This window comes from Podarcis melisellensis (assembly GCF_964234715.1).
Source record: "Podarcis melisellensis genome assembly, chromosome: 3".
In the NCBI taxonomy this organism is placed as follows: Eukaryota; Metazoa; Chordata; class Lepidosauria; order Squamata; family Lacertidae; genus Podarcis; species Podarcis melisellensis.
This window is the reverse complement of record NC_138530.1, coordinates 76,110,403-76,124,055: the sequence shown is the minus strand read 5'-3', so window position 1 is coordinate 76,124,055 and position 13,653 is coordinate 76,110,403. Positions and strand designations below refer to the sequence as shown.

General features: G+C 46.3%; 1 protein-coding gene across 1 annotated transcript in view; it reads right to left on the bottom strand.

Moving 5' to 3' along the window:
* The window catches only part of MMS22L (MMS22 like, DNA repair protein), an 84,217-nt gene that overhangs the window by 67,573 nt on the left and 2,991 nt on the right, over nucleotides 1-13,653 (bottom strand). The window contains exons 2-7 of the mRNA XM_081904603.1: nucleotides 12,385-12,578; nucleotides 7,922-8,047; nucleotides 4,143-4,195; nucleotides 2,835-2,922; nucleotides 2,576-2,750; nucleotides 1,688-1,781 (exon numbers count right to left, since the gene is read on the bottom strand). Of these exons, the coding sequence (XP_081760729.1) occupies nucleotides 1,688-1,781; nucleotides 2,576-2,750; nucleotides 2,835-2,922; nucleotides 4,143-4,195; nucleotides 7,922-8,047; nucleotides 12,385-12,563 (715 nt within the window). The 5' untranslated portion in view covers nucleotides 12,564-12,578. The remainder of the gene's footprint in view (nucleotides 1-1,687; nucleotides 1,782-2,575; nucleotides 2,751-2,834; nucleotides 2,923-4,142; nucleotides 4,196-7,921; nucleotides 8,048-12,384; nucleotides 12,579-13,653) is intronic.

The following is a 13,653-nucleotide window of genomic DNA, read 5'->3' as shown; positions in this document are numbered from 1 at the left end:
GTCGGCAGTTCGAATCCCCGCGGCGGGGTGAGCTCCCATCTTTCGGTCCCAGCTCCTGCCCACCTAGCAGTTCGAAAGCACCCCTAAGAGCAAGTAGATAAATAGGTACCGCTTTATAGCGGGAAGGTAAACGGCGTTTCCATGTGCTGCGCTGGTGCTGGCTCACCAGAGCAGCTTCGTCACGCTGGCCACGTGACCCAGAAGTGTCTCCGGACAGCGCTGGCCCCCGGCCTCTTAAGTGAGATGGGCGCACAACCCTAGAGTCGGACATGACTGGCCCGTACGGGCAGGGGTACCTTGACCTTTAGAAGCACAGCATCTGTGAATGCGCACAGCACAATTTGGCGCTTCTGCGCATGCGGCGAAACCCGGAAGTAACCCGTTCCAGTACTTCCGGGTTGCCGCGGGATATAACACGAAAAGATGCAACATGAAGCAGATGCAACACGAGGTATGACTGTATACAGCTTTTACCCCATTTGACCAGGGGTGAGTGTTAATAAAGCAGTTTTATACATTGTTGCAATGGCATGGAAGCAATTCAAGGAATAAAAGCAATGATATGTACTGCAGTTCTTTGTTTGCAGTTTATTCACAAACAGAATTGAGAAATTCTACATAGTCGAGGGGCAATTTCTCCAGTTTGAAGTAGAAATACTTTCCTAGGTTAGAGTAGTTACAAACATAGGAAACTGCTTTATATTGAGCCATGTCATTGGTCAGTCTAGTTCAGCATTATCTACAATGAACATGTGAGGCTTTCCAGGATGTCTCTTCCAACTCCTTTTGGGCATGCCAAATATTGAACCAAAGGCTTTCTGCATGCAAATCAGATGCTCTACCACTAAGCTGTGGTCCTTCCACAAATTACAGACACAAATTACAGTATTTATTTTTTTCCCACCCCACCCCACCCCACTGCACAATATTTCGGATGGCAGGACCTTCCACAGGCAGGGAAATGCACTCTTTCAGCAGTAAACGGGGAGAAAATTTAGAGGCTCCCATTATAAAATGGCCTGCATTTTGTATTGGAAGGATACCAGCACACTGGAATGGAAGCCTTTCGCTTGCTGAACATTGCTTTTGGATTTGCCTTACAACCTGCTGGTTTCTTCTCCACTTCAACTCACTCCCAACACAATGGGAGGATGTCCAAGGGACAATAAGCAAGGGCTTACTGAATATCTTGTCAATTTGCACAGGGGCCTGCTGGCTTGGCCATGTGTGTACACATGGTTGCCAGCCTTTCAAATGAATTTAAGAACACTAAAGACTTACTTTTGCTTTCAAGTAATAGATTTGGTTTAGGGTTGTACTGAAAGACTAACACAAGTGAGGGGTTCTTAGCCAAAAGATGAGCTTAAGAACGCCCACATGCAGAAATAGATCAGAAATTCCACTGAAATCAATAGGACAAATAATATGTTTTAATTGGTTTAAAATAAGTTGTGGATAGATATATTGTCATTTAAATTGATGTAAAAATGGAGTTTTGCTGTGATGAGATAAATTGACTTTTTAAATGATTTTTTAATTTAAAAAATGTGCTGATTTACTTTCCAGACTACTATATTCCCAATAATTTGCACGTGTGCTTTTTGAACCAAAGAGTTTAACATCTCCCATAGAACCCAACATACAAATAATGCAAAAGAACAATCTGAATTGCAAAGGCATAACCTACTTGGCATCTTTTCACCAAGAAGATGAAGAATTTCCAACAATGACCAGTGGATGTCTAGATGAAGATGCATCAGATGCCATGATGGGGAAAATAACTGAAATTAAAAGAAAACATTGCACAAAAATATTCCCGATAACCCCAGGTTCACAGGCTCTTTTTTCAGATGAGTGCATGATTAGCATGAAGGTCTGAAGAATATTTTTAAGAGACTTTGGTTGAACAAGCTTAAGAACATTCCTATGAATGGGAACCCTTCATTACCAGGACTATCAGGCTAACTATGCAAAGGTTTGAAAAGCAACCTGCATGTGTGTGTTTGTGGCTGTACGCCTGCCCCTCCCACCCCTGGTTTTAAATGCCACATGTTCGGGCAAAAGGACTTTTCATTTTCTGGATGTGGGGTTGCAATTTTTATAATGGGGCATGAAGGGTAACTTATTATCAAAATGTTAACACAAGATTGCATCTAACTAAGTTCTACTTAGAGTGGACTTTTAAAATATTCTACCAAAAACGTATGTGACTGAAAGCAATGATGGGCAGCTCAGTCATTTCGCTGCCATATTAGCATTATCAGAAGAAATATAGCCACCATGCAAATATCACCGTGTGGCACTACTAAACAATATTGGAAGTATCTGTCCCACTAGGTGATGTAACTCAGGTGTATGTCTTAGGTTAGTGCTAATATAGTGCCATAAGTTATAACAATGCCCTGGTGGGATACACAAAATGTCCCTTTCTTGGCAATATGATAAGAGAGAACTTGCAAGAATAACTGGCCAGCAAGTTTATAATGCCTCTTTTCCAACTCTAAATTATAATATGTGCCAACTAGAAATGTCTATATGCGCCAACAACAACAACAACAAAAAGTACAGTCAAAACCTTTGCTTGTGGCGGAACAGTCAATCCTCCGAGAACACAACTAGAGAGTTCATGCAGGTGTCCAACGTGCAATGTCAAAGAATGGAGTTCCTCAACAAGTAATGAAGGGAATTGTGCTTCCTGCTTTTCAAATGGATGAAGCAACTCATCTTCTGCTTCGTGTGGCACCAGATATCTGAATGAAGATGTTAATATGTAATATCATGCAGCACCAACTATGCAAACAAAAATTAAACAGGAACCGTGTCTGACAACCTACCTGAAGATGAACATTTTCACATACTGCAGGAACTGAATGCACTGCTGCCTGATGTTTTGGGCTTCCCAGTGAAGCTCTGCAGCCTGACCTGAAACCAAGGCAGAAATTAGAAATGTGTGATTTCAGGTATGCTGCACTGACATAACCCATTTTTCCCAAACTGAAAGGGAAACATAGTGCAAGTTGATTATAAAAAATACAAATGAACAAACAGGAATAAATAATTTCTATCACGTCATGTGGGCACTCAATCTAAATAAAATTAAAGAGTTATAGACAACAACATTAACACATATGGGGAAATAATCAGTGGCCACATGGCACTGATTGAAACCTTTCTGCAAAGAAGCTGTTTACATGCAGCAGCTTACTACACACATCATGCCTTTAAAAAATACCCAAGAGATCTACTGTGACATGGGAAACACTACTAGGATGGTTATGTTACTACATACTGACAGCTCACTATTTAAAGTGGCACTGATGTATACACAATGTCAGAACTGTACCTTAATGAAAGAAATTCCATACAAAAGATGGAAACAGAAGAACCTCAAAAAGCTAAAATGGAATTGGAGGAAACAAGTTGTAGTTCATCTGATGCTTCAGCTTTGTTGGTACTGATCCAACAGCTTAAATGCATGAGTAGGGATTGATGCTTCCTCAGTTATTTTTGCACTGATGGATGTGCATGGGAAACGGTAGACAAAAATCTTCCTGTGTATAGAGCAATAAATCTGTCTCATGTTTGCTCTTTATTTATTTAAAATACGTTTATCTTGCCCTTCATCATAAACAATCCCAGGACAGGGTACATTCATGTGCACATGAATGCTTCAAAGAGCTTTGGGATTTGGCATGCACCTTTCAAAACATTTTTAAAGACCATGTTTTACATTGCTCAAAATGTGCAATGTATTAGCCAACTGACGGTGTTCTTTACTTATCCATTATGCCAAAGGATGGCTACACTTTGTGTCCAAGCATTTGTCATCACTTTAATCAAGTGATCCACTACCCATGGGTGAGGACAAGGACAAAGCCAATTGTGATTCCCCCCCCTGCCCCCGATGGGTTATTATGGCTGTTGCAATAACAAAGTTTTTCTTTTAAAGGTTAGCAATTTTTAATAGGGCTAACTTATGAGAAATATCAAGTCGAAATTGTGTATAGTTCATAAGTTTTGAATACTGGAGGAAAGGAAAGGGGCAGGTTCCATTTAAAACAAACAAACAAACAAACAAAATATTTATTGTTAAAAATATATAGCAAGGCACAAACAACCTAGAAGCATTAAAAAAAACTTACCAAAGTCAGATAAACTTGGTGGAATAAGGTTTTCCAATTTGTGTATTTGTTGCCTATCAACAAAGAAAGCACATACAAACAACAAAATTTTGAAATCTAAAATCGGGTTATTTCATCAAAATCAACCAATAGCTTCTTCATTCTTGGGGGTAAATCGACTAACAGTTGAAACAAAAGGTACATAAAAAACTGAAAATAATCAAGCCAATTTGCATGCTCTGCCTGGTCCCTTGATCACCTCCTACAGATAATGATAATTCCACATAAAAGAGTTTGTTAGTGCTTATTCCTGGTTTAACTAACAGAGAGTATGGGAATACCAGAACTATGTTAATGTATGGCAGGCTGAAACACAACAAGGGAAATAAACAAGAGATTTGAAGAAACTACAAGGGAAGTCTATATTTGCCTTAGCTTAAGATAGAGATGGGGGGTGTTTTTTTTTGTTTGTTTGTTTTTTTTGCTTTTGCCTCAGGGCCTCATTTCCTCATGGACAATTTCCAGAGGGCTGCTTGCAAGTGATGCTGGGAGAATAGATGTGGCTCTTGGCTTTGTACAATAAACTACATTCCAACCAGGCAAAAGTGTGTGTGTGTGTGTGTGTGTGTGTGTGTGTGTGTGATGGTCACTTGCTGGATCATCACCTTGTCATAGTGAGTGGGCTTGCACGTTGCTATGACCCTTGTGAGTGAAGCCGTCGGGAGTCTTGTATTCCCAGCAGGGTCACCCAAGATGGTAAGGTCAAAGGGGAGGAGCTAGACAAAGAATGATCCAAGAAGTCCTCAATGGCAGAACCGGCAGAAGATAGTAAGTGGTATGTTACAACAGCTGTGAAGACAGATGAAGGCTGCAGCAGATATGAATCTACTGGTCACCTACTGAAAGGCACATTTGGCAAACCCTCACTGTGATCAACCCCGGCCTGTAAACCTATGTCCTTACTGTGGAAGGACCTGTGGATCAAGAATTGTCCTCCACAGTCACTTATGGACTCACTGTTAAGACCGTGTTCATGGAAGACAATCTTACTCAGTTATGAGTGATCGCCAAAGAAGAAGTAGTGTGTGTGTGTAAAACACATCTATATAATCTCCCAACCAGGCAAACAAGAGGTAGTATTACAGTTCAATGACACATTCTAGCTATCTCAGGAGGGTGTAGAGCAAAGCTGGTGAGAGGTGTGGCCCGGAGAGAGGGACAGCCATACAGAGAAGATTTGATGGTCCCAGTCAGCCCCTGAGGTTCCCCACCATGGGCTTAAGATATGAGCTAAAGCATCAGAAAAATGCAATTCCAACTCTAGATGTGGCATTGGCTATATATGCTTTCTGATCTTAAGTATGGCTCCGTATCTTCAACAGAAAATTTCACTAAAGTTATTTAGCATTTGGCACTGATTGGCACATTGTCCGGGAGCTATTAAATTTACTTGTTACAAAAGGAGACAACATACTCAACAAAAGGTTAAGCAACTTTTTATAACCAGGCTGTGGTATAGCCTGAATCCCCGGCTTTGCTAAAAAAAAAAATTGACAGCCACAGCTAATCATACAGAACAGGAGTAAGGTGCCTTTTACAGGAAATGCCAGTTAATAAGCAGGCAGATCCATTCTGCACTGGATGCAATTTTCAAATGTCAAACTATTCTGAAGTGTGGCCTCATCTAACAGTAATACAGATGCTAAATAGATAGCTATGGTCAAGACTAGAACTAGAGGAAAATATTATATTCCACTTTGGGGCAAATGCAATTTGTGAAATGAACCCCATACACAAGAACCAATAAACCCACAGGCCCCATGACTACCAAGAGAGAAGTAGCAACGTTTCAAAAACTGGTAGGCATCAATGTAAACCCCATGATCTCATCCTGTAATTGGTATGGGCCACATAATGTAGCTGCAACCAGCCACAAGCAGGGATCAGTAAACTGTTCCCAAACACATGTTAATATAACATGAATGCAGGGTAGGGTTGGAAAATTGACAAGTGAAGGAAGGAAAGGGATGCTTTTCTATCACAGTGACCATAGATTCTCTCATTTTAAAAAAATCCCTCCCTCTTCAAGCCTATTTTTCTCTCAGCCAGGCTGGTTTCCAGAACTTTCCTGAGGAGAAAATATATTTTAAATGGTTTGGTGAGGGGAGAGAATAAATTTGCAAGGTAGATGAGTAGAGTAGGGCTAGCCAATGTGGTGCCCTTCATTTGTTTTGGACAACACTTTCGATCTAGCCCAGCATCATGGCCAAGAGTAAGGAATTATGGGAGTTGTAGTCCACAACATCTAGAGGGCATGAGTGGCTATACCTGGAGTAGCAGAATGGTTAAGTAGCATCCGTCTACTTCTCAGTTCTCCCCTGCGTATCACCCTCTTTTGCATCATATGATGTGGCAATGCCCAATAATACGATGTTTATAACCACCCTTCACTGGAAATGATCTCAGGGCAGGGTACAGTGAAGCTCAATTTAAAACACAAAACAATAAACAAACAAGAGAGTAGATATAAAAACATAAATGCAACCTATAAAACCGCAGGGGGGTGACATTAGCCTGAAGCTGAAAAACTAATAACCTGCAAATGGCTGAAAGAATTAAAAGCAAATAAGCTGGCATCAAAATGGAAAAAAAGAGTCAGCAACAGGCATACCTAAGAGCGGGGTGGTTTAACATGTGGCCCTTGAGGCCTTTTTGGGCGGCCCTCGGCAACATTTGATGCCCCCTCACCCTGGTAGCCTTTGAGCTGCTTTCCCAATGTCCGGAGCCTTGCTTTGGGACGTTGGGAAGGCAGTGCAAGGGCTGGGGGTGATGTGAAATTTTGGCCTTGCTCCCTCAAGCAAAGCCAAAGGCACTGCGTGACCCTCTGGTTCCGTGTGGAAGTACTCTTGCTGCCCACTTGGTATGAAAAGTTGGGCTGCCTTTCCTCACAGGGTGGGCTGTTTCCCAATTAGGGCCCTATCACAGAGAAGGCCCATGCCACCAGCTAATGTACAGCTGTTGGACGTTGGATGCTAGGAAGGGTCTCCCCCAAAGATCTTAAAGCCATAGAAACATAGGAAGCTGCCTTATACCAAATCAGACTATTAGTTCATCTAGCTTAGCCTTGTCCACTCTAACTGGCAGTGGTTCTCCAGGATCTCAGACCAGGGCCTTTCACACCCCAACTGGAGATGCCAGGGATTGAAGTTGGGGGCTTCTGCATGAAGAGCTGATGATGCTCTGTCTGAATGCAGTGCCCTGGTTGGTGGTGCTGTTGCCAAGTGACATGGTTCTGCCCTAGCCTGCACTGTGAACCATGTGATGACTGGTGGGGATGCTACATTGTTAAGTCACTCTGTGCTGTGGGCATTGCTGCAGTGCATGTTTTCACACTGACAGGACTAGCACTATGCTGATGTTGTGTTGCTGAGTTCACCTGGAAGCCTGTCCTGGCTGTGGAGATTGCAGCCATTTTGCACTGACAACAGCAACAAGCTTGTAAATGTAATGCTAAGCACAATTACCAGAAAGTTCATTGAACTTGGTGTGACTTATGCATGTTTACTCAATAAGAACTTTTTTTAAGTGTTTGTGCGACACAAGCAACAGCATGGCCATTTCCCAAGATTCAGCAACAATGTACCACATTAATAAAGTACAGTAATGTTATATGTTCGAAAGACCCTAACAATGCCCTCAGATCCACTCTCCAAAAGTGCTGTATATTTAGAGGACAATAATTTGGCTCAGTATACTTATGACTACATGCTATGGAGATAAATATACTAAAAAAACCATACCTAAATAATCCAAAGAGAAGTGTACAAGACTCAACCAAAGCAGTTTCGGTAACCCACTGGAAACCAAATAACTCTATGATGTCTTCTTCATAGTCATTTGGAAAAGGATCCAGCCCCAGCAAAACCCTGAAAAACATAGGCAGCATTATTCACAGGTTCTTAAAATGCTATTTATTTTATTAGATTTCTTACCTGCCCTTTATCATACGGTCCCCACAAAGGTTAAAACAAAAAATATAATATATTAAAAAATAAAAGTTATAACCATAAGACAAGAAAAGTGTAAAAACAATTTTAAAATGTTCCCTATATAAAATAATATAAAGCAATTTCATATATAAACACAGTTCCAATACAGATGCAGACTGGGATAAAGATATCCACATAAGAGGCTTGCAGAAAGGCAAAGGTTTCCAGTAGCTATAGAACATACAACAGAGATGGTGCCTGCCTAATATACAACAGACAGGAATTCCAAAGGACAGTTGCCACCACACTAAAGACCCAATTCCTGCACAGCAGTGATCAATTGGGTATATAAGGGGTGAGACTATATTTTAGGCCTGCTGGTCCCAAACTGCATAGGGCTTTGTATACCCTTTTGACAAGCAGCTTGAACTTAACCTGCTAATTGGCAGCTAGTGCAATTCATACAGCAGCAGTGTAACAGGGAGCAGTTGAACCTCCACATTTTGCATCAGAGGCAGCTTCCAGACAAACATAAGGGGCAGCCCCACATAGAATGTATTGCAGTAATCCAATCTGGAGGTTACAAGTACATGAATGACTGGTGATCCAGATCTTGAAACGGCTGAAGCTGGCAAAATGCTCTGGAGTAGAAGTGAATGAAAAAGCTCAACTTGAATGGCTACTTGAGGATGCGACTGGTGCCTCCTTCTGTGATTACCGTATTTTTCGCACCATAGGACGCACTTTTTCCCTCCTAAAAAGCAAGGGAAAATGTGTGTGCGTCCTATGGAGCGAATGCAGGCTTTGGCTGAAGCCTGGAGAGCGAGAGGGGTCGGTGCGCACCGACCCCTCTCGCTCTCCAGGCTTCAGGAAGCTATCCGCTAGGAGTGGGAGACCCAGCTCTCCCACTGCTAGCGGACCGCTGCATTAATCCCGAAGCTTGGGGCGTGCGGAGCTCAGCGCGCCCCAAGCTTCTGGGTGCCGGCAAGGTCTCTGCTAGCCCTGGGAGAGCCCCGCGACGTCGCCCGGCTCTCCCACCGCTAGCGGAGCGCTGCATTAATCCCGAAGCTTGGGGCGTGCGGAGCTCAGCGCGCCCCAAGCTTCTGGGTGCCGGCAAGGTCTCCGCTAGCCCTGGGAGAGCCCCGCGACGTCGCCCGGCTCTCCCAGGGCTAGCGGACCACTGCGCTAATCCAGAAGCTTGGGGCGTGCGGAGCTCAGCGCGCCCCAAGCTTCTGGATGCCGGCAAGGTCTCCGCTAGCCCTGGGAGAGCCCCGCGACGTCGCGCGGCTCTCCCAAGGCTAGCGGACCACTGCGCTAATCCAGAAGCTTGGGGCGTGCAGAGCTCAGCGCGCCCCAAGCTTCTGGGTGCCGGCAAGGTCTCCGCTAGCCCTGGGAGAGCCCCGCGACGTCGCCCGGCTCTCCCAGGGCTAGCGGACCACTGCGCTAATCCAGAAGCTTGGGGCGTGCGGAGCTCAGCGCGCCCCAAGCTTCTGGGTGCCGGCAAGGTCTCCGCTAGCCCTGGGAGAGCCCCGCGACGTCGCGCGGCTCTCCCAGGGCTAGCGGACCACTGCGCTAATCCAGAAGCTTGGGGCGTGCGGAGCTCAGCGCGCCCCAAGCTTCTGGGTGCCGGCAAGGTCTCCGCTAGCCCTGGGAGAGCCCCGCGACGTCGCCCGGCTCTCCCAGGGCTAGCGGACCACTGCGCTAATCCAGAAGCTTGGGGCGTGCAGAGCTCAGCGCGCCCCAAGCTTCTGGGTGCCGGCAAGGTCTCCGCTAGCCCTGGGAGAGCCCCGCGACGTCGCCCGGCTCTCCCAGGGCTAGCGGACCACTGCGCTAATCCAGAAGCTTGGGGCGTGCGGAGCTCAGCGCGCCCCAAGCTTCTGGGTGCCGGCAAGGTCTCCGCTAGCCCTGGGAGAGCCCCGCGACGGCTAGCAGAGACCTTGCCGGCGCCCAGAAGCTTGGGGCGCGCTGAGCTCCGCACGCCCCAAGCTTCGGGATTAGCGCTCCGCTAGCCGTGTCTAGGCTGCGGATAGCAGCCTGCTTCCCGGAGCGTCAGGCGCCCTGAAAGCAGAGCTCCCGGCGCTTCGGGAACACACCCGCAGCGTGGGGACCCTTGCAGGAGCTCCCCGCAAGGCTCCCCACGCTGCGGGTAGCAGCCTGCCGCCCGGCGCGAGGGGCGCCCTGAAGCAGAGCGCCCCTCGCGCCAGGCATACATCTGCAGCTTGGGGAGCCCTGCAGCAGTTCCTCACAGGGCTCCCCACGCTGCGGATAGCAGCCTGCTTCCCGGAGCGTCGGGCGCCCTGAAAGCAGAGCGCCCGGCACTTCAGGAACACATCCGCTGCGTGGAGAGCCTTGCAGGAGTTCCCCGCAAGGCTCCCCACGCTGCGGATAGCAGCCTGCCGCCCGGCGCGAGGGGCGCCCTGAAGCAGAGCGCCCCTCGCGCCAGGCATACATCTGCAGCTTGGGGAGCCCTGCAGCAGTTCCTCACAGGGCTCCCCACGCTGCGGATAGCAGCCTGCTTCCCGGAGCGTCGGGCGCCCTGAAAGCAGAGCGCCCGGCACTTCAGGAACACATCCGCTGCGTGGAGAGCCTTGCAGGAGTTCCCCGCAAGGCTCCCCACGCTGCGGATAGCAGCCTGCCGCCCGGCGCAAGGGGCGCCCTGAAGCAGAGCGCCCCTCGCGCCGGGCAGACATCTGCAGCGTGCAGAGCCCTGCAGCAGTTCCTCACAGGGCTCCCCACGCTGCGGATAGCAGCCTGCTTCCCGGAGCGTCGGGCGCCCTGAAAGCAGAGCGCCTGGCGCTTCGGGAACACATCCGCTGCGTGGAGAGCCTTGCAGGAGTTCCCCGCAAGGCTCCCCAAGCTGCGGATAACAGCCTGCCGCCCGGCGGGTGGGGCGCCCTAAAGCAGAGCGCCCCTCACGCCAGGCATACATCCGCAGCGTGGGGAGCCCTGCAGCAGTTCCCCGCAAGGCTCCCCAAGCTGCGGATAGCAGCCTGCCGCCCGGCGGGTGGGGCGCCCTGAAGCAGAGCGCCCCGCGCGCTAGGCAGACATCAGCCAGCCCCACAAGCTCGGGGGACAGCAGGGAGGCGCAGCGCCACTATCCCGCTGTTCCTCGACCTGGTTTGGTTTCCCTGACCTGCTTTTGGGGGGGAAATAAAGGGAAAATTTTTTTCCTTTATTTCCCCCCCAAAAAACTAGGCGCGTCCTATGGTCCGGTGCGTCCAATCGTGCGAAAAATACGGTATATTGTTTTACTCCTGCTCAGGCAGCTTTGCAGCACATCTTTCACTGTTTGCACTCTAGCTGTCATCTACCTGTTTCACTGCCCTTAATTCCCTGGTTTTCCAAAGTGCAGAACAGGCACCACAGTACCAAAGAGGGCACACAGGGGGATACCATTATTACTGAAATTCAGGTGGCATTGCCCATGTCCCTCCGCACCGAGAAAGCTCCTCCCAAGGATGTCCTATATATATCCAACTAGTATTCTTTTGTCATGGGATCATGACCCTTTATCCACTATCTACACCACTGACACTTGCTGACCCACACACATATGCACACTCCTGTGTTGGCACCAATGTAACTCAACAAAGCAGGTTCTGCTTTGAAGTCAGCTTCATATCCTGGTTAACCACAAGCCCTGGCTCTGGCTGATGCAAGCCTTGGTGAAATCATAGCACAGAATGGAAGAAATGTGAGCCAGAATGGAGGAGGAGCACAAAACCCTACAACTTGCCCTAGTCCCTTAATCTTGGCTGATATAAGGAACACTAGCTGCTCTAAAGTATTGCTAACATGATGTTGCTGTTATGTAATTCTTCCCTGTGTTAAGACCCTGTACTAGTAATGTATCCATGCACCATTCGCATAGGACACCTAGAACTCCCAATCATTTCTCAAGACCAGTACTGCAGTTCTGTTGTGTCACTGGCACTGCATCAGCATCTGAATTTATTACCACTGCAACAAAAAGCCGAAACGGAACTGTTTTTTCAGCATCAAGCTATGCTACGTCAGTAACGTATGAACGAGCTCCCATACCCTCTATTGAAACAAAAGTCGAAGACACTAATGGGATCATTGTGGCACACAGCAGCTGTTAGAAGAAACTAATTAAACATTCTAAACTCTCAGTCCTGAACACACTCACACACAGGGGATTTTAATACTACTCAAAGTAATTATGCCACTGAAACATTCTTAGTAAAGTCAAGCCTGCCCAATAGTATTTTCAAGACAAAAGCCCAAGGGTGACATTTTTAAGTTTTACATACCTCTTAAGAGACCCACTTGCTAAATAAGAATCAGCAGAAAAGCTTTTCCCTCCGTTTGTGGTGTCTGATGCACAGGAGAAACAGAGGAGTCTGGCGCATTGTCTCTCCACTTCCATAGCCATCTCTAAGCTCTCAGTGAGTGATGAAGGCACCGAGGGAGCACTGAAATCTTCATCCATTGTTCACACTTCTCTCTGAAGTAACATAGTACATGTTTTGTGTCTGTTCTGTTTTCTAAATGTGAAACTGTCACAATTACATTTGGGCTACAGAACTAGAATATGAAGCCAAGCTAGAAACATCGCTTGCAACTAAATGTCCACTGATATCCCAAATAGCAGTAAGTTTTCAAACTGGGGAGCATCCCAACGTTTATAAGGAAACAAAACTTATGAAATGTTTCCTCATTAATTCCTAATGAGACACTGAGCATGCGAAGAATTTATAAGGTTTAAAACGATAACTTATATTCTGTGGAAGTCCTTCTATTGGTGCCCCACCATTTGTGGTGAGACCAATTGAGATCCAGAGAGAGGGCCTTCTTGGTGGTGGTGCCCCAGAAAGCTGGGTGTGGTTTTTTTGTGTTTAACAAATTTATATACTCCCTTTCAAAATTAAAATGCTTCCCACAGCAGTTTATATAAAATGCAATAAATAACATTTAAAAGCATCTCAAGAAAGGTTCTCTATTAATAAAACTAGCAATTCTAGCATAATATAGCCACCAAGACCAGACTACACAATTAGAGCCCCAGCCATGATTGTGGAATGCTCTCTCCAGAGGTCTGCTGGACAACGGCTTTGTCTTTTCATTCCCAGGAAAAACCCTTTGTTTTCCTAAGCCTTTTAGATATAATTTTAATCTTAAACATGGAGTGTATTTGTATCTTTCCAAATTTTTCTTGTTCAGTGCAATCACATATACATACTAATTGTAAGCTACAAGGCCCTTTATAATTTGTTTATCTGGTTAAGGCAGCAGCCTTACCTGGAAGTAAGTCATATTGAATCAAATTGTGTGTACAGTGGTACCTCAGGTTACATACGCTTCAGGTTATACACTCCGCTAACCCAGAAATAGTGCTTCAAGTTAAGAACTTTGCTTCAGGATAAGAACAGAAATCGGGCTCCGGCAGCGCGACAGCAGCAGGAGGCCCCATTAGCTAAAGTGGTGCTTCAGGTTAAGAACAGTTTCAGGTTAAGAACGGACCTCCGGAACGAATTAAGTACTTAACCGGAGGTACCATTGTAGTTCTTTTACAGCGCAAT